This window comes from Stegodyphus dumicola, chromosome X1 (genome assembly GCF_044657685.1).
Source record: "Stegodyphus dumicola isolate Sdum_Otavi_A_Nest chromosome X1, ASM4465768v1".
Classification (NCBI taxonomy): domain Eukaryota; kingdom Metazoa; phylum Arthropoda; class Arachnida; order Araneae; family Eresidae; genus Stegodyphus; species Stegodyphus dumicola.
Genome location: NC_140780.1, coordinates 187,541,869 through 187,563,271, shown reverse-complemented (window position 1 = coordinate 187,563,271; position 21,403 = coordinate 187,541,869). Strand labels below are relative to the sequence as shown.

Here is a 21,403-nt window from a genome sequence, read left to right as displayed (position 1 = left end):
CCTAAAAAAATTAAGGATACACCAATAAAATTTTTGTGATATATCACATACAAAGATAGTGTCAATATTTGGTTGCATGTCCCTTGACTTTTATAATGTCCTCCAAACGTCTTGGTAACGATTCGACCAATTTTTTGGTGGTATCTGGAGATATTTTATCCCATTCTTCTTGTAACACTTGCTTTAAATGGGCTTTGTTCCTAAATTGGTGTTTTTGGACCGCTGTTTCGAGCGTGGCCTACAAATGTTTTACGACATTGATGTCAGGGAACTGTGGTGGTGTTTTCATTGCCGTTTACAATGAATAAGACACCACATTTTGACATTATGTGCCATGTGTTTGGGGTCGTTGTCGTGCTGGAATATAAAATTTCCATCTAAACTCAATTTTTTTGCACCTTCTTTAAGATTGGAGTATATCTATATAAAGCTTATGATCCATTATGCCATCTATAAAAACTAAATTTCCTACCCCATTTGAAGCCATACAACCCCAAACAATGACGAAGCCACCACCATGTTTAACATGTTTCAGCTAATTTTGGAATGTTTACATGGGGATACCCTCTTGGTTGGTTGGCTTTTAATGGCACAAAACCTTGAAGGATACCCTAATGGGTATTTACATATTGTCGAAAACGGTGAACGGCAAAATGGCATCAAATAGTGCATTTTATCTTCGCTGATAGATAGGCTTGAAGTCTTCTTAATTTATTTCGACTGGCAGTAATATAAATGTTATGAAACACAGCATTAATGTTATAAATTTAATACATCTAAATTTTCCAAATGGTTACACATAAGATTGAAACTTTTCCCAAATATAATAAAATGCTTATTTCAGAAATAAAAGATGAAAGTTTAGAGATATATTCACAGTATTTCTTAGAGTTCAAACCGCAGTAAGATTTTAACTGATAAATTGAAAAAATAAAAAACATCCGTCCTCCAACTCGAATCAAATACTATTTTAAAATTGGCTACATAAAAATGACTTTATAAGAAATATTGAAAAATAAGAAGTATACTCAAACAGGCAATGTAAATAGTTAACGCAATTTTAAAAAATTAAATTTTTTCGATGGTATGGAGGAATTGAGATATCAGCAGAAATATGTTAACATGTTCGCATGGAGTTTAAACCGTGCCTTAATTTGTCTTAAACTGTTGAATAAAAAGTGAAGCTTAAATTTGAAGTCATTAAAAAAAATTAGAGAAGATGGTTTCACTGAAAGAATGAGTGAGGCAGAGATAAAATCAGCGTTTAAATGCAGGTATTGAAATTTATTGTATCATTTACGTTCAACGCAGATTAGAGTATGTTCTCAGTGGATTAAATCAGAAATGGTTTGGAAAATGCGCAAAAATAAGATTAGAAATTAAGAACTTGATTATGATAAACTTGGTAATTAAACATATCGCAGTCACACATGTCATGAAGCTTCTAGAAAACGTTTCTAATTTGTCTTCAAGACGGTAGTTTTGAGCAAGCAATTTCGAAATTTCAATGCGATTTCTGAACAATTATTAAATACCACAGACGTTCGATAACTTATTATATTAAGAACCAATAAAAACTCACCCTTTTCTCCAGGAGGACTTGGGATTTGTATACAACAGCAAAACACACACAAAAAAAAGCATTCTGCAGTGCGATAGGTATGTTCTTCATGTAATGAGTCAGATTAAGAAACTACAGTTTAAAAAATACACTGAAAAACAAAGATTTTCGACAATTTTCTCTTTACTAAAATGCCTCGCTCTTGTGCCTGCGCGTATATGTACCGAAGCAATGGAATATTACGTACCTGTGAAGGACTGCAACTAGAAAAATTTCCTTCGATAATATAAATTCAATAAAATATTCAGATACACCGAGATAATCTGCACTCATCTAGCGAATTTCAAGATAAGGAATTAGCTGGACCTTTAAAGATCCAAAACATGCTGCTTTAAACACGAAGATTTAGTTTTTTATATTAAACCCATTTAAGTCATATTAAACCATATTAAACCCATTTACGTCAAATATCCAATAGAGCATATGGACTACAGACAGGAAGTTTAAAGCAACAAATCTAAATTCGACAGAATGCATTGCAAAATGCTAGAACTAAATTACCGAAACATCAGTTTTGAGCACCTAAACGAATTTATCAGCCACAGCGCCTGAAGATTTTCTTGAGTACTTTAACAAATTACTTCAAGTCATTCGCAGCATGTGCTAGCCATCAAGATTTCAGCGACTGAAACTCAGGCCCTAGTAATTTGCAAGATCTTTGCGTTTAGGTGTAATCTAAGCATATGATTCTAGGAAATCTAAAAACAGTATCACAATGTACTTCTACTCGGTTCTTTAATAGTGGTTATAGATGACTCGCACTTATCGCCCAAAAATTCGACCAAATTAACTGTTATACAACGTATGGCTGCGTCATACTCGAGCGTGGGGGGGGGATTGTTTTAAGCCTACTCCATATCTGGTGCAAAGAGGACACATTTTAAATTATGCCTTCATTTGGAGAAATTCCCTAACTCAAGCATATGAGAAGAATTTTCGCGGTAACAAAGTAAAGCTTAGGGCCTGCCCCACCACATTCATTGCAGCAGGTTCGATTCCTAGCTATAATGCTACCACTAGACTGGTTGTAGATGTGAATTCGCTGTAGCGCGACTTAAAGTTTTCATTGCAGTTCCTCAGTTCGGCAATACACTTTCAGATTATCGCACACAGAGTCAAGGGACCCTTAAACTAAATCTTCATGGTTAAACGCCTTAAAAACTTAGTTAACAGAATTAAACTGTTTTAAACTATATTTTACTATAAATAAAACAAATAACAGTAAGTGCAGAACAAAAAGTATTCAAAGAAAGGCAATTTCCTTATTATTAAATATTAATTTTTGCATAAAAACAAATTAAATGCTCACATTGAGCACAAAATAGAAGTTTATCGGAGAAAAATTCCTCGTTACATCAATATCGTATGATTTTATTATCTTACGGCAAAGCACTCGAAGGCTGTCTGCCTTAACCCTTTGCAGAACAGTGTGTCCGGCCTGGACACGCCTAAAAATTTCCTTCTGTACGCACAGAAAAATTGGATGAAAAAGGATTTATAGGTTATTCTGAACCTTCTTTATTTATAGTAGATGGCAGCTCAACACACACCAGTCCATACGTTTTAGCCTTGTTTAGTTTTTTAAGACCCTCATTTTTCAAAGAAATCTTCCACTTCTTTTAGAGTATAAAAGGAATTGTTTGAAAAGCAATTTGTTATTTTTTTGGCTGTATGCTAATCTCCTTATTCTATATTAGTTTAAAATTTTTACCTTGAAACCTTACCTAAAATCAAACGGCGAACCCTAGGTGTGCCCAGACCGGGCTCACCGATAATCTAGAGCAACTGAGAGTCTGTATTCTTTGTTTCTCCGCATCTCATCGGTCAGTTCATTGACAACAATGCTCGTTTCAGCACTCTTTTCGAAGCTCTATTCAATCAGTGTGCCACAGAACTAAAACGATAAGTGCTATCTTCACAAAATTTTACTTGTGTACTTCTCTAGGCCTAATTAGACTGCCAACCTTTTTTTTAAATCAAAATTCCGACTTTAAAAGGTAGCGTGCGGGAAAGGATTAAGAGAGGGATGCTTTCGTGGAGGACTTTCTAAGGGAAATTGGCTCGTATACACGCTACACATGGGGAAAACCACGGAAACACCCATGCAGCCAGCCCGTTCACCTTGGACCGAACTACCAGTGTTCAGCGACTTTACCGCTCGGTTGCTGGGGGGCACTACATCAATATCGTAGTCGTATTCTTGGCATTTGTCTTCTAGAGATAGAAGTATGAAAAATTAAAGCTTTCTGCAAACTTTTTAATTTCAAGCACTTTCCTCTTGGTAGTTAGAGGACCAGAGCTTAATAAAAGTTAATGTCGTCATTGTATTGTTCTCGAAAACATGCTCTTGAATTCCATTCACGAGCTTTAAAAATATTTCTCGATTTCTGAGCCTGTTGTGTTAATTCTGCAAACGGCGATAAAGCAGAGGATATTTCAAATCCCTCTATTAAAACAACTGCGCGTAATAGATGGCATTTCCCGGATGAGCCTACATATAGGCCAAATGTGTTGAAGTCATGCTACATTAGACTTTAATTTCCACTATTAATATACCAGTGCAGTTATCTGTTCTGAATGATTTATCTTCAGATCACATGCCCGTCCTATTCTGTCTTGGCATAAGCACGACTGAGGACACATCCTCACTCCAAATCATGGACTGGAATGTATACTACAGTATTCCGATTAGTTGTAACGGGATTATTGGCAATTTAAACTCTCCAAGAAACACCGACTGTGAAGGGAATACCTTTACTGAACATCTACATCACGCTCGTGCACAAGCTACCAAAACTGTGGATCGCAACAAATATGAACATCAGCTTCCCAAGCACAGAGAAATCACTGTTCGCAGTAAAATTGCGCAAAGATTTTAATCATACTTGGGATCCGGCTATTAAGACTGCCATCAACTGGTTAAATCTCTGCGTTAAACAGCAGATCTACGCACACAAAACAAACATCTGGAGCAGTAAAATTGAAAGCATTAATCTGGATAGTAGTTCCATTTGGAGTTACGTGAAAATGTTTAAACGGACTGGTTCCTGCAAGAAGCCAATCAGAACTGAGAATGGATTTGCCTTCTCTGACGAGAAGAAATCTGAACTAGTTTTAAATCAATTGGCCTACCAATTCGTTTCAATTTCCTCTCCCGTAAATCATGAAATCTGACCTGCAAGTTACCGATGACTTTAATAGCTGAATAAACTCTCCCAGTGTTATGAATATTGTCAGTCTTGTCACACCTCATGAAGTAAACAGAATCATCAGAATTTTTAAATCTAAAATGGATGCGCATCCATTTATCTCTGCCACGTATAAATGCAGCAGATAAGCTTTATATTATGTACATATCCATTTCTTGCAACTACTTAGACTTAATTTGAATTATTCGTACCTGCATATTGATTATTGTGCGACCCTATCTCGTGGACCAATAAGAACGCTACTCGCCTTCTCACACCATGCACGACTGCATATTTTTATATTTTTTTAGTCTCTCGACCAGAGGTATACTTTTGTATGTTATTAGAACGGTTTGTATTTTTAGAAACATTTCGATGGGTCATTCACACTACTTTGGACAGACCGATTTTCATCATGATTTAAGCCAAATATCGATACTCTGGACAGTATCATTCTAGACTGTGCAAGCCGCCGATAGGCCAAGCAATATCTTGCTATAGGAGGCCAGAAAACTCAGAGATTTGTTTATTTTGCACTTAAAAGCAGTTCTGAGTTTTTATTATTGATAAACATAGGTATCGTGTATATTTTTTCGCATTTCTCTTTTTATTCATTTGCTCAAGAAATAATGACTAATTTTACTGCTTACAAGAACTGATTGCTATTCTATATTGTACACAGTAATTTTATTTCACTGTTCTGCACACTTGCACTGTTTTTCGTATTGTGCAGTAGTTTGCAAGTTTAACACATTTCTAATTCGTAAAAAAATCCCTCACGCGATTCCGTCCAGTTCTTCCCCGCCACCGCCCTTTTGCAGCTACTCCAGACATGGCTTACTAATCGAAGCTTAAGGGCTTCCACTTTTTCTCTTTCTCCTTAAAGGTCTACCGCAACTGAAGAAACTTCATCTTTGGACTATTACATATGCCAGAACCCTGAGGGGACTCATTTAAGATCTGGAAAGAGCAGGAGTAGCACATATCCTTCTGCATGTCAGAATAACCCACAAAGTATAAAAGGTGGCATATAATGCAACTACTTTCGTACAAAATGACTAGCTGTCTATGACGATATTTCCTGAACTTACAAATTTTAGAGGGGCCACTGAAAACTAGTAAAATTAACTAGACGTTAAATCAAATTGATATCTGCCTTTCTGATTTCCGGAGAGAGATCAGGATATTATGTTTTACCGTGTTTTCATCATTTGCATTGGCAGAACTTGGCTTTAGCCTGTCAAGAATTAATGCACATTTCTCTAAATAACTTCAATTGCTAAGCTTTCAGATCGACAGTTAAAGTATTTGAGAAATGCTTGAAATAGTATTGGCAAATTGGCTTTAAGATTAGAAAAACTATACTCTGTTACATTTTATAATCATTCACAAATAGGCTACTGTATACTGCATGCACTTGAATGTTATGCTAGCACTTTAAATCTTCAAATAAAATCTTTACGTGATATATATCTAGTAAAGCAATCTTAGATGCACCTTTGTTTAGTCAAATGCGGGAAAGTACGAGAGAGTTATCTGCTTAAGATGCAGGAGGTCTTCGTAGAGGGTTTTCATAGGAGAAAATTTTTTTTATTCATGCTACATATGGTCTACCTTAAATTTGAGTGTTGATTCTGAACAATCAGCAGATAAATGAAATAGATGTATACTGGTCTGAATTAGGCACAGCGCGAAAGAACTGCATCTGCCTCAGGAGAAGAATGCCTTCGTAGAGGACTTTCTAATCGAAATTGACTAGTATTCACGTTACATATGCGGAAAATCAAAACCAAACATGCAACAAGCTCGTTCGCCTGTGATCGAAACTGGGTAGAACTTCCAGCTGTCTTAATCACTCGATCATCGATGATGCGCAGGTCTGAAAGAATAACCTTTAATGATTTTTCTTGGTTAAAAAGTAATTCTATATGTATAATCAAGATTCGATTTTTACAGGGGCAAATGGAACTGGGATACTTAATACACTTCTATTAATTTCATTCGGAAAAAAGTTATGAAAAATAAGGTTCGCGTATCCAAAATCTATTTATTGCTTTGGGTTTACACAGCTGGAAAGAACAAAACGTTTTATTCTCCAGAAAGACTAGTGCGGAGTGAACTTGACTTCTTTGAATTTACATGCCAGAATCGCGGAAATGATAGGACTAGGTCACACCAGTGATGTGTTCTAACGTGTGTTCCGAGTTCTTTGCACATTTGTGAACCACACTGCAATAAATACACTAATTTGGGATGTAGGTGTTATTCGTTTTCATCATTTCTTTCGGAGATACCCTGCAATATAACAGAGTGCAACAATGTAAAACTTTAAGCTTTTTTTTAGTTCTAGGTTTTATAAGCAAAAGTAAAAGCAAAAACCCTCGGATAAAACTTCTTCCATGTTTGAACGAGAGTAAAATCCGATTCTATATTTTATTGATATACTTAACTGTTGCTTAGATAAACCATTTAACTGCCTTAACTTGGTGATCTGTAAGGTCTGTTATAAAATCAAGATATTGTTTTGGCTTGTTTGATTATGGCAAAGCATGCAAGGGCTATCTGCCTGAGAGAAGGCATGTCTTCATGAAGAACTTTCTAAGGGAATCGGCGCCGTATCCACGTTATACAAGAGGAAATCCACAAAAACGTTCATGCACCCAGCCCGTTTGCCTGGAATAGAACACAGGTCGAACTACCAGCGTTCAGGGCATAAAAAAATCTACACTCTTCCCTCCGTTTACATTTCTAGAAGAAACGAGGTCTTGGTTTAGAATTTTATGCAACACGTACTAAACTTCTACACAAGCTATGAAATTAAAACGCGCCAAAAGGTAAAATACATAATTTTAAATGCAAAATAGTTATTTCATATAATACGTTAGGAAATATGATTTACATCAGTTGCATGTACTACACTGAAAAATTTAGAAGGGGGCCTCCCTTCTGTAAACCGAACCTTGATACTAAATTTTTTTTTACATCCATCAAAAGACATCCAACGCGAAGTTCCAACGCGAATTAGTCTCTCAAGAGCATAATAGTGTACCAGTTCCTCCCTTACCAGTCGTGGTTTTTTCCTTATGTATATAGAAGACTGCTTTACTTAGAAACGCTGCCTTTCTAACAATGCTTTCTAAGCTGCCTTCTAATGCGAACTGCACTTTCCGCTAATAAATAACCGAACAGCTTAAACTCCTTTCAGGCGGATAATATACTGAACTTTTTTGCGGAATTACGAACCAGTTTAATTTAAAAGTTCTAACAAGCTCTGCAAATAAAATTAATTTTTTTAAATAAAGTGATTGGGAAATAAACCTTATCCTGAATCATGACAAATGACTTACCTCGATTTATGAAACAAGTTGTGTCGATATTTATTAAATTGTATATTTTAACTACCTGTTTTGTTGAAATTGTATTAATGGAGGTTTTCAGGCTTCTAAAAAATGAATCAAAACATAGAATGCTAAACATTCCAGCACTGATGTTTATATAACTGAACTCGAGGAAGATCTGATAAGCCTGCTTGGATGAAGACAAAACCTGTTTTGGGATGAAGACAAAAATTATTGCTCATACTCGGTAATTCACAACCCGTTTAAAAATTCTTTAGAGTGTTTTGCATAAAACTTTAGCGAAAAAACTATAATTGTAATTTTAAAGTGAAAACTAAGAGCAAAGAACTCAAAAGATGACCTTGAAGCTGCGGTCATTATCTCACATTACAATCAGCTTCAAAAAAAAAAAAAAAAAAAAAAAAAAAAAAAAAAAAAAACTTTTTGTAGAAAGGAAACTATTCTTATTACATGATAGTGACCAAGCAACTATTTAATGACATCGAGGGCTCGAATGTAAGTGGTTTCCCTTTTGACTACAGAGATGTTTTCTGCGACAGGATATGTTTACTGCATGCAAGGTAAACAGTCGCATAACTAGTCCCTAAATAGCAGCATGTGTTCATCCTTGACCTTGGAGAGAAGTTCGTGACTTCAAGATCTTTAAACTTGTAAACACTGCTTCGAACCGTAATTAAGGCTTGGGAATTTCCTGCCCAAGTTTCATTTGCAATTTAAGCACGATATAAAAAGTTTACATTTTTTTATTTAAGTCACTAATAACATGAGCTTTACAAAAAAGGGCATACTGAACCCGGAGATTTGCTGTTCAATGTGCTCACGGGAAATAAAGGCAAAGTGACTACTTAGGCACCAATAATCCTTTCTGGAGTAGCTGTTTTTACGATCATAAACCTTTAAACCTGATCTTGGTATTCAAACTAATTTTTGACAGACTTGCTTTAATGGACTTAAAAGATTTTACGACGAAAAATATGGAAAACCACCCTGAGCGGGAAATTTACTTCGAATTTACTGCGGCATTGGAACTATGCTCATTTCAATCACAATAGAACTCTGAGAGATTCAAACAAGTAAAACTTAATATTCAAATACATAGCTTCTTTAAAGTATTCAAAATATGGCAACCAGGGTAAAGAAATTTTGGTACTATTCCGTTTTGAGGACCGTAAATAATTGCAGCGAAAATATATGCGCAAAAGCGCCAAATCTAGCGTACGCGCTGATTTCAGATTGCGTAAGTTTATATAGTTCTATATTTCTTAAGACGCCATTGAAATACTAGTTTAATTTTTAACTAGTATTTCAATTTAAAATCTTCTTGAAATCCTATGGATTTAAGAATTTGACAATTGCCCAATACGAAAAGTCTGCAATAGAATTTTGTGTAAAGTGCAGAATCACACACTGCTTGACGCGTTTTTAAGAATTGTACATACTCGGTATCCATGTACACATCGACCTATTGCCACTTCAAAAAAACAATCCCAGAATTGCACAAAAATGGCACTGCGCACACCCTTGACTTTATCTATGTACACATCGACCTATTTTCTCTTAAAAAGTAAAAGAAAATTGACAAAAATCCAAGTGTTTTTACCCTGGTAAAAAGCGGCAAACAAATAAAGAGGGCGATTCTGCACTTCACCAAGAATTTTTCAAAGAAAAAGCATCATTCAGTATAGAAAATGATGTTGGAACAGCCAACGAGATGAAATTATGCTTTACCTATAACTCGTTAGCGAAATAGCGATGCAGACATCCATTCAGTTATATAGATGGCAATTTTTATATAAATAATAATGATTTTAAATAGTTATTTACTCTTATGCTTCCATTCAGTCATGTTTAACCTTTTTTATATAAATTATAATAAAAAGCATTATATGAAATTAACTTTTCCTCTAAAATAAAACATCAATCTTAGATAGTTATTTACTATTATACTTCCTTTCTTGCATTAGGGTTGCCGCAATTATTTTTGGCAGCACTGGCATCAACAATAGTTTGGCGATTTTTTACGGCCCTCAAAAGCAAATAGTACCGAAATGGTAAAATCAACTGTCTCAATAACCTGTCTTCGTGTGGGATCAGCATTCTAAATAAATTAGTTTTCATCTGGCACTTAAGATATCCATTTTATAGTTAAATGCAATTTAATGTATGGCATTGGGTTTCTTCTGAAACGTGCATTTAAGCTTCGTGTTCCATTAAAACAATAGTTACAGAAATGATGAGAATTACAATAGATTACAAAAGAATTGCGAGCATAAGAAATTGTTAAAAATTCCACCTGTTGCAAATGACAGATATTTAAAATTATCAGTGTAGCAGGTTTAGTATACTAGAGGAAATTAAAAATTAACCTCTCAGATGAGATAATGGTTAATGACGCTGACTGCCGGACCGAAGGGCTAGGTTTCAAATCCCGGAGAATCCACGGATGTCTGCAAATGCCCAGTGCTTGTACCTCTCCAGTGGTTTGATAGTAAGGGAAGAGGGGAGACCCTGGAACTCGTCCCCCTCGAGTCGTTCTGTCCTTAAAAATTGGAGTAAAACTGGGCAAAATCGTTCTGTCACCCATGTGGTGCTTGACTCATGCTAACGACAGATGCAATCTTGCACTCCTTGCCAAAGTAAAATTCGTGGACTTGTTCTGATTAGGTCAGACAAGTGAGACTAGCCACTGCAACAAATGATCTGTACCTAGAAACGTACATTTTTAATCTTTTGCAAGAGGCTGGATGAAATTTAAATTATTCACTTTCTAACGCAATTTTCTTTACAAACGAACTAGCACCGCGAATTTTTTTGTGGAGCGAATAAGCTGTCGAAGCGGTATGTGTGTATAAGGGTATATGTGAACACTTAAAATGCGATACACAATTACACGTTTGTTAGAGTTCTTTGCGTTCATTAATTGATAAAATAGAGCATTAGAAATGGTTTCTAACATAATTTTCGCATAAGAATCATGAATGGATTATCCTAATTTATACAGAAATATTGTTCTTAAAATACACGAGAACATGAAAGTCTTACTTTCAGTAATGTGGTTTGCTGATGCAATTGGTTCAATTTTGCTACGTACGACAGGTAAATTGTTGCCCCAGGGATGGGATACCTTCCATGAAGTCTTCCTGAACGGAAGCTGGCTCTAGTCATGGCTACATGGAGAAAATATCCCTGCAGCCAGTCCCTTTGCCAGGATTCGAACACATTATCGAACTATTATCTATCAGGTTTCTTCTGCGAGTAAAACGTATGTATAGTTTTCGAATTTTAAAAGAAACTTTCTAACTTGTCCAATTTTGAAAAATTCCATCTTATATACTACGATAAATTAGCCACGACGTGGCAAGATCTGTAGTGTAGATTTAAAAGCAAATAATGGATGAAGGGTGTGATGAAGTTTAATGGTTCCGTATTATCTACCTAAAAAGGAGGAATTATTTTAACCCTTTCCGGCACGCTACCTTTTAAAGTTGGAGTTTTGATTTAAAAAATGTAGGCAGTCTAATTTGGCCTAGAGGAATACACAAGTAAAATTTTGTGAAGATAGCACTTATCGTTTAAGTCTGTATATGTGCCCAAAGTGGGCACAATGATTGAATGCATTCAAAAAGAGTGTTGAAACGAGCACTGTTGTCCATGAACTGACCGATGAAATGCGGAGAAACAAAGAATACAGACTCTCAGTTGTCCTAGATTATCGGTGAGCCCGGTGTGGGCACATCTAGGGTTCACAGTTTGATTTTAGGCAAGATTCCAAAGTAAAAATTTAAAACTAATATAGAATAAGGAGATTAGCATACAGTCAAAAAATAACAGAAATTTCTTTTCAAACAATTCCTTTTATACCCTAAAAAGAACCTGGAAGATTTCTTTGAAAAATGAGGGTCTCTAAAAACTAAACATGGCTAAATTATATGGACTGGTTTCTGTTGAGCTGCCATCTACTATAAATAAAGAAGGTTCAGTGTAACCTATAGTAACTTATAAATCCTTTTTCATTCAATTTTTCTGTGCGTACAGAAGGAAATTTTTAGGTGTCCAGACCGGAAACACCTAAAAAGTTGTGCAAAATTGTGCCGCAAAGGGTTAAATGAGCCCAGCCATAAATAAGTGTACGAAAGCACACTAAGGCTATTTACATTCGTGCAGGTATGTACAGGATTTTCCGAGAAATCTGTATTTAAACTACACATGTAGAAAACCACTAAAATTCTTGCAACCATCCTATTTCAATCATCAAAAATGAAATTTCTTCAAAATTTAGGCTGACGGATAGCACTGAAATAAAAAATTTAGATATGAATTTTGAAAGCCTCATTTTAGGTGAATCTTCGTTGATAAGAGAAAATTTCATTTTACACTTGTGAAAATTTCATGTATAAGCATAAAGATAAAAAAACTGATTAAAAATGTATGAATGGATTTCTGTTAATAGACCTAGTGTAAATTGCACTTTTTGAAAGTCCAAAGACAGAAAGCTGTTCATTTCTCGTTTAGAATTTCCTGAACGTGGTAAATATTGCATTTTTTTCAAACTTTTCATGAAATTTTACCTACAACATACGAGTATGCTACTTATTTTCTTGTGTGCCTGATATACTTTTATTCATTAAATCTAACTAGAATTCCAAATACCTCTTTTTTATACCGAATGCCTCCATTATATATATAATAGATGCACTGCCTGTTGTGTTGGTGAAGAATCTTGTTTATCAGACTACTCTTACATATAACATTCCAACTTAAAAATTACGACACTTCTATAAGCTGATTGCAAAAATGCCTAAAATAAATAAGTATTCTGAAGAAGTTTGTACATATAACTATACAAAGACAGATATGCAGATTACTGGCAATTTTAAAAATTGTACAAAATATGCTACGAAATGCAGATCAGCGTAAAATAATAGTGCCAAATTTAAGTGGCCAGTTCTTATATTACTAACCAAATGATCTCCAACAGATTCAAATGCTTTACATTGACCTCATTTTAAAGTGAAAATTCACGGTTAGTCTAATAGAGCGACTGAAAACAGTTCAGCAATTTTTATTTGAACCAATGCGTATTAAACCTGTTTACTGGTATTAAAGAAACTCGCTTGTTCCGTACTCATGTGCTGTTCCCACTAGACCAGTTATTAAAATGACTTCAGACTTTTTTCCGGGGATTCAGAGCTGGAAGTTTCATGACGTCAATAACCTGGCCCACTGCACGCAACTTTGACGCAGTGACATGTACAAGGCTCGCTGAAATGCCCCAAGGAGCTAATAACATACCTGCGATCGCTCTTTGGTCAAAACAAATTTAAGTGACCCTGTGCAAAGTAAAAAAAACTTTTCAAACAAGGGAAATCATCTGAGCAATGTCTCTTATCACTTCTACTGACGTCAAATGTTACTCGTTTTTAGTTGGCTTTTCCCCGCATGGATGATTAATGCAGGGCTTCATAAAGGGATAGAACGGATCTCGCAGATACGCACTTCAGCAAAATTCTGAATTCCATTTACCGAAAAGTTTCCTCAATCCATTATTAAAAGCTACAGTAACATGTCAGGACAAATAACTGAATAAAATTGGCATTTATCATCATCAGTTTCCACGGAAAACTGTCGTATAAAGTATATTACGTAAAAAATTTATGAGATGCCATAAAACTCTTGCGAATACTTTACGTGCTCCGAATGAGAAGATAAATGTTGCCTTCCGTTTCGAATATCAAGCATTTAATATAAAAAGAGCTTGTGCAGAGAAAAACAATAAGCCAAGCAACGTTATTCAGTTTCATTCGAAATTGTAAAAATTTTAAAGACTGAATTAAGAAATCAAGTTCAAATTTTCAAGGCAAAAGTTTCACTTTTAAGTATAATACCTGATCAAAAATTTAAGATACAGCCTTTGGAAAAGCGTTTAGGCAAAAGTTGAAATATTTAAAAGTATAAAATTGTAAAGTATAAAATGACAAATTGGTATGCCATATCATAACACTTCATGATGTCCAAACCAGCTGATTAATGTCAAAATGTAATTCAAGCCTTAACACTTACTGCAAAGCTCGGGGCCACTACTGGCAGCAAAGTTCAAGTATTTTGTCCGATGAAATTTGAAAACATTAGTTAAAATTTCAAAAAAAAGAAATGGATTTCGGTTAGAAGCATGGCATTTCTTGTATCGGAATTTTCGTATGTTTCAAAGCTTTTTTTGGGGTGGGAGGGGGTTATTGTTCGAAGGGAGGCTCAACGAGAAACTTAAGGCTAATGCGATGTTCATCTCACAAAAATCAGCAATATCAAAACTCGGATTACTCTAAAATTTCAGCTACTGTCAACTTCAGTTAGAAATTTTCCATTCAAAACGGTGAGTATTTCATTCTATCAATGATCCATAAATTTCTTATGATAGCCTATTCTTTAGCACAGTATACATGAACTGAAATAATGAAAAAGGAAATTAAAATCGATTCGATGCGATGCTTTAAAATAAATTGTATATATATTAAAGTTATAAAGGTAAAGGATGAAAATTCTAAAAATCATAATTATAATATTAAACACTGCCTTTCAAAACCGTAATACGAGTAATAAATGCATTACATTTCAAATCGTAAATTTAGCACTTTAGAAAGGAAGATTCTACGGCAAATTAGAATTATGTTAATTCATATTTCTCGGAAAATATGCATTGCAGAATTTGACATTAGGATAAAAAGATTCCATTTCAGAAAACTGGTCCCATTTCCACATATAATACACCTGATTTCCGAGTTTAAATATTTAAGGAATAGGGATATTTTAATTTAATTATTGCAATTTAATTCGTCAAGATGCTCCTTCTATACGCATACCCCCCCAAAAATCCGATTTATTTTTTTTTAATAAATACGGCTAAGGCCATGAGGGCTAAAAATTGATGATTAGAAAGGCTATTCAGAGTAAACTTTATTTTCGCATTAAAACTTGTTAAAAAACCTGACCGAACTTCCGATTAATATGCAATGTTTTAACTTTATCAATAGCAAGAGTAATGGGTTGCAATAAAAAATCAGCTGCTAAGTCAGGCTATCTCACCACTGCATTTAAAAAGTTTTGTGTACGTAGAAATTTCTCAGAAAATTTAGTCTCAACCATTTTATCAAAAGTAACTTCGAATTTATCTAATGAACAAAGCTTTTGTAATGAAAAATGCAAATTCTGAAATCGTTAAAAAAAAGTTACTAAGGATGAAGATGACAGAAAGCTTCCTTTTCCAGCATGTTTCAAGAATTTTAGTTTATATATAATTGCATTCTTATCTGGATTGGGTTCAAATGGGTTCCCTACACGATGTATTTAGAATATCTGAATAAATTTGTGATTTACGTCTGTGATTATCAAGATCAACCTGTTTACGATATTTTTTCTCCAGCATGTACACTAGTACACTTTTACCTACATAAACAATTTAATATTTGACTCGAATTCAAACAATTTCATTTCGCCTAAACTGGTACCTGTAAAACTTACTACGCATTTTATATATCAGTTCTGAAACTAAAATTTGAGTAAATGGTTCAATATAGTTCCAAACAGAATTTTTTTGTAAGAGTGCAGAACATGATTTTTAGCTGGTTAGCATATTGAACAGGATTTATTAGAATGCAATGTGAAGTTGTTTTAAGAACTAGAAGATATCCAAACACTTGCATTAATTACCCCATAATTCCATTTCTAGAATAAAATCTCACTTTCTGAATTTATACCAATTGGTAGCTTGGAAAACTATACAAAATTAATATTTCATAATTCAATAATACAAATTGCTTTAAAAGATTCATTCTCAATGTGTTTGGAATACTCTGCAGTTTTATGGCTTACGAAATGCTGGTTAAAAGTACATCAGATTAACAAACAAGGTAAACAGACGATGAAAAGTAACCATAGCAAGAAGACTCAAACTGTAGATTCGAAACAAACCGGGTGGAATCTAGTTTTGCGTTAAGACAAGATATTTACTAAGTACTACTACTACAGTATTCTGCAGATGTTCAGATTCCAAACCCTAACTCTAGTTGTTAAATGCACAAGACATTTGGTTTAAAGTATTATCATTGTTAAATTTAATCCACCACAACTTCAGTTCGGATGATACTTCATTTTACCATAATATTCATTCCTTTAGGATTTAAGGAATACAGTGACTTACAACTTCTAGAAAGGATCTACTGAAAGCGTAGACAAAAGTATTTTCGAATGGCAAACTAAGAGGAAAAATACAGAAGTTTTAAACTTGGACGTAAATTAAAGCATAAGATTTTTCAAATTGCTCCATCGAATAGATCGTTAAATTCAACCAGTTCGAAACGTTCAGCTTCTAAAGATTACATAATCACAAAATCAACATTTTTTTCCTTCTCTTATTTATAATTTAATTACGATAACCAGCGATAATTTTACAAGATATCTTCTTTCAAGATGGACAGAATGGACTATGGACAGAATTTCAAGCAACAGACGTTTGAAATAAACTGTAAAAACGTTTATTCAAGAAGAAAGGATTAAAAAAACCCTAAAATGAAAACCTAAGACATTTTATTATTCTAATTCTATTAGGAAGGATTTTTGAACTGTTTGGTTTTAATCTTATATCTTTTAATCACTCCTAACTTTTGAATTTTAAAAATTATCAGTTGACCCACTGTATTCATTATGAATGAAATGCAATGTATTACATTTTCTATTACATAAATTTTACCGATTTATCTAGTGAAAACTCCATCAACAAGGCATTTTAATTTCACGAAATTTGACCAATAATACAAATTTAACAAATAAAATAATTTGCACATTTATGTTGACATGCATATATGTGAATGTATTATTGACAGCTCTTATCAGCAACACCTGATTTTTGAAGCAGCTACCGTCTGCTGTATGCTGTCAAACTGCTCTACTAATGCATTGAAGCTGCTTCAAATTTATTGAAATGGCCACTTTTTAGAATGAAAAGGTGTTTCATATCCTCTCTGTAATAAAAATATATATGTAACAAGAACTACTACATACTAATCTTAGCGCACTGCTTGGTAATCCTTTTAAAAATTATATAGTTAAATCCTATCTATCGACATAAATGTTAATCATTTACTGAAAATAAGCTAGAATTAAGCAAGGATTGAAAGAAAATTTAATATCGCTTTGTGTTTAGGCTTGCACTGCAACTACTCGGACGAATTGTTCAAAATTACTGAAGTATAAATGCACCTCGGTGTATGGCTATGGAAAATGACATCTGTAATATTTGAAGTTTATTCAGCCCATGTGCTTATTAAAATTTATCCATCACGTTTCTCATGCTCAACTTTGTACGCTGATTAAGCTAAAAGTCATTATCGCATGCCTTTCAAAGAAGACTGGAGCAGTTTTTCCCGATTTATTGCCGAATAATTGGCCAAAAGAGATAGCACTTTCATAGAATTCGGAGAATCAAATATGTAATGACATAAAATATTAATGTGCAGCATTTCTTTCTGCATATTCATAGGAATACTTCAACTTACTTAACTTTATTCTAATCTGCAAGCTATTTTGGCTGATTGCTTAATGCAGAGTTTTCGTTATTAAAACCTGAAAAATGCTCGTAATAAAATGCTTATGTACAAAGGTATTGCAGTAAATTGTAGTAATTTTAGTCGAAAAATTAGCTTACCTTTTGGAGTAACACATGAAGAATCGCAGGATATAGAAGAAATCCAACTATTCCTATAACTGTCAAAATGGCGCCAGTTATCATCATCACACTAACGCGTTTTAATTTCCCAACTTGTTTTGGATCGTCGTTTGCAACTGGAATCTTGACAGAAGACATTGGGTCGACTTCATCCATTATAATCGATATTTAATAATTACGAAAAAATAAAAAAAAAGTTTTAAAAACCGCAAGCTATCTACGAAATTTTGGTGGAAGAACCATTACACTCAGGCCATTTAACTTTTATGCTTTCGGTTACAGAGAACAGAAAACAAACACTTGCTAAAAATTTGCATGTATTAAACATAAGACTTTGTTTGTTGTTGAGTTGCTGAATGAAACTCACTCTAAAATAAAATAATAGTAATAGAATTAAAATACGCTATATTTATATAGAGTTCTTCGGCAGTCTTGAAACTACTTTTCTTTAATTTTTAGCCCAAAGAAGCGTTAGTCCAGAAGTGCTATTAGTCTTGAAACGGCGTTTTGCGTTAAATCGCTAAAAGCGTTGTACCACTTTTCAAATTGTTGCCACCAAATATTATAGAACTGTATTATATTTAAGGAAATTAAATTATGAAGAATCTGCATGAATGTATGCATGTGTCTCGTACTGTGGAAAAACAACGGTACCTAGAGCAATCAAATTTTGAATAACGTAGTTCTCCACCAGAATGTGGACACCTGGAAGCCCGAAACTTGAATTTCGAATTTGCATTAGTGTGTACTTCATATTTAGTAAAACCTTACTGTATTTTTACTTAAAAAAGCTGAACGATTTCAAAGCGAGTAATGGCAACACTGAACGAAAAAAAAAACATTTTGATATGCAGCGTGCGAGACTGTCTATCGGAAGTTCTAAAGATATGCTGTTTATAAATATTTTTAGCCCAAAGGGCCATTAGCCCAAATGCTCTCAAACGTGTGTGTGTATGTAAATGAAAAGAACGCCCCTTTGAGCGTAGCATAAAATCTGAAAGCTTTCAGACTTTTATTTTTATTTATTTATTTATTTATTTATTTATTTGAAATTACCATCCAAACCAAATGAAAAATCAACAAACGATAACTTTCTGGAATCCAGTGTGCCAGGTTTTATTGTTTTAAAACTCATAAGCAAGTTTTAAAGATAATTGTCAATACATTATAAGGTATTTCTCCCGCCTTCTTAGCATACCTTCGTGGTGTATTGGTCAGTACACTTGGCGCGTATCGAGAGATCCGAGGTTGCAGCCCCGGCGAAGGCATTGTTCATTTTTCACGTCTCTTGCATCAAAAATACCTAATGTCTCTATAGTGGCACCCGAACTAGAAAAGGAATGGTGATTCTCCACCACCAGGATTTGGCGATTGAGTCCCCTGATCCCTAGTCGCCCTTTAAAAGAGGCAGTATATAATGTATTTCTCCCGCCTTCTTAGCATGCCTTCGTGGTGCAATGGTCAGCACACTCGGCGCTTATTCGAGAGGTCCGGAGTTCAAGTCCCGTTGAGGACATTGCTCATTTTTCACGTCTCCCGTATCAAAAATATCTAATGTCTCTACAATATAACCATTAAAGATATTCTTATATAGCACATGCAAAATAAAACGTACCGATAAAAATGTTAAATTTTGCTATGTGAATGATCTGAAAAACGTTCCAACATTTAAAGGTGCCGAAGTCTTCTTTACTTGGTTTCAAGCTCAAGATTTTTACAAAAAAAAAAAGGGGGGGGGGGAGGAGGAAAAGAAAGAAAGAAGGGAAAAACTAAAAACTAACTACTTACTAATGGTTGTGTTTTGAGTCCAAAGAGCAGAATATGAAATAAATATTTTGTGTAAGGAAATTTTTGTTTTAAGTACATGAATATAATTTTCAGTATTTTTAAAGTGAAATATAGTTTTAATATGATTTTTTTTCACCTGAAAATATAATCGCCCTTTTTGAAACACAGACTTTCCTTTCTTTCATAACCGCAGTTTTTTAAAATTTTGTTTCTATGTGCTAATTATTATAATTAAATCATTTTAAAAATGTTTTCATGGGGTATTTTCTGAAACCTAATTGAAATATTTAACAAAACAAATTTGAAATTTAAAGGTCAAAGTAAAAGAAATCAGTGTTCTATAATCTTATATAATAAACAGTCTTACTTTAAAAAAGAGAATACCACTCAAGCAAAGTTTTTTTTAAAAAAAAGATGATGTTTTTAATTTAAAAAAAAAAAAGCAATTTGAGATCTCGAAAATACATTTCAGGAATTTTGTATCTTCCAAATTCGGTTAAGGTGTTTTTTTTTTTTTTTTTTTTTTTTTTTTTGTTGTTGTTGTTGTTGTTGTTTTGTTACCCTGAGAAACTGAAAATACCATTTTTATGATGATATACCGTCGTAAGAGGATTTTTGAGGTAAAGTACATGTTATACGGGGATTGTTACACGATATAGACAGAAAAAATTACAAAAGTGCGAGAAAAACCAGGAATGTATTACTTTGCCAGGCCATACAATTACCAAACACTAAACCCCTGAGACTTGAAGTTTTAGTTTGCATTGAATTTTATTTTGTCACTGCTTTTCAGTTCATTTGAAGGAAAGAATTATGTACTGAATTACCTGATGAAATCTGGGATGTAATTTTACAGTTATTTGTAAAAGTACTTACAAATATAGCAGTCGTATATAAAAATATAACAATATATAAGTGGCTTAAAAATAATTGCATGAAGGAAACTAAAAACAAAAATAAACTCTTCTTACATTAACGATGTGTGCTCAACGTCAAGTCAATTAAATTCAGTGATAACATGCTTTCGTTTGCGTATTCATTACCAAATATATTAGTAAAAACCCGAGCAACTAAGTATAAATTTAAAAGTCTAGCAAAAATTCTTAAAGCGTAACCAAATTACAATCACTTCATTCGCAAGAAATGATCATGGTTTTCATTGCGTAAGAACGAAAACGTGTATCGTCATTATAAATGACATTCTGTTTTAACGAAGCTTGCAACGATCTATGAATAACTTAAATACCGTATGCGCATCACACACAAAACACACGAAAGATAAAAATTATTTCGTGAGCTATTATATAACTGCGGTACCTGCGCAATGTTTCCCTCGCTATGTTAATGATGTCGCAATTAATCTCACTTGAAGTACAGCAAGGTTTGTGTAGAGATAAATACATAGAGAGGTGAATACTGTTCTTTCTTTAGCTAACCATTACAAAGGAGTGTCATTTAGAAATAAAATAAATGCACAATATTTGGGTGGCGATATTCAAGGAAATCTAGATTAAGTACAATGAAATAAATTCTGTTTATTCTAACTTTTCCTCCTTTAATATAAATTAATTCTTAAAATTTAATCGATGAGGGCTAAAAGAATAAATTTTTAGATTGTAATTCAAATCTTGCAAATAAATTAACAAAACTTCAGAGGACGTTTTAAGTTCATGAAAGTAAAATTAACCAGAAACTGAGAAAATTAAGAAAGAAGCTCGTTTTTAAATGG

The 21,403-nt window shown here is 33.8% G+C and overlaps 1 protein-coding gene across 1 annotated transcript in view; it reads right to left on the bottom strand.

Annotated features, from left to right (window-relative positions):
- The window catches only part of LOC118182809 (lysosome membrane protein 2-like), a 169,038-nt gene extending 150,933 nt beyond the window's left edge, over positions 1-18,105 (bottom strand). The window contains exon 1 of the mRNA XM_035352199.2: positions 17,866-18,105. Within this exon, the coding sequence (XP_035208090.1) occupies positions 17,866-18,042 (177 nt within the window). The 5' untranslated portion in view covers positions 18,043-18,105. The remainder of the gene's footprint in view (positions 1-17,865) is intronic.
- Between the last annotated feature and the right edge of the window lie 3,298 nt (positions 18,106-21,403).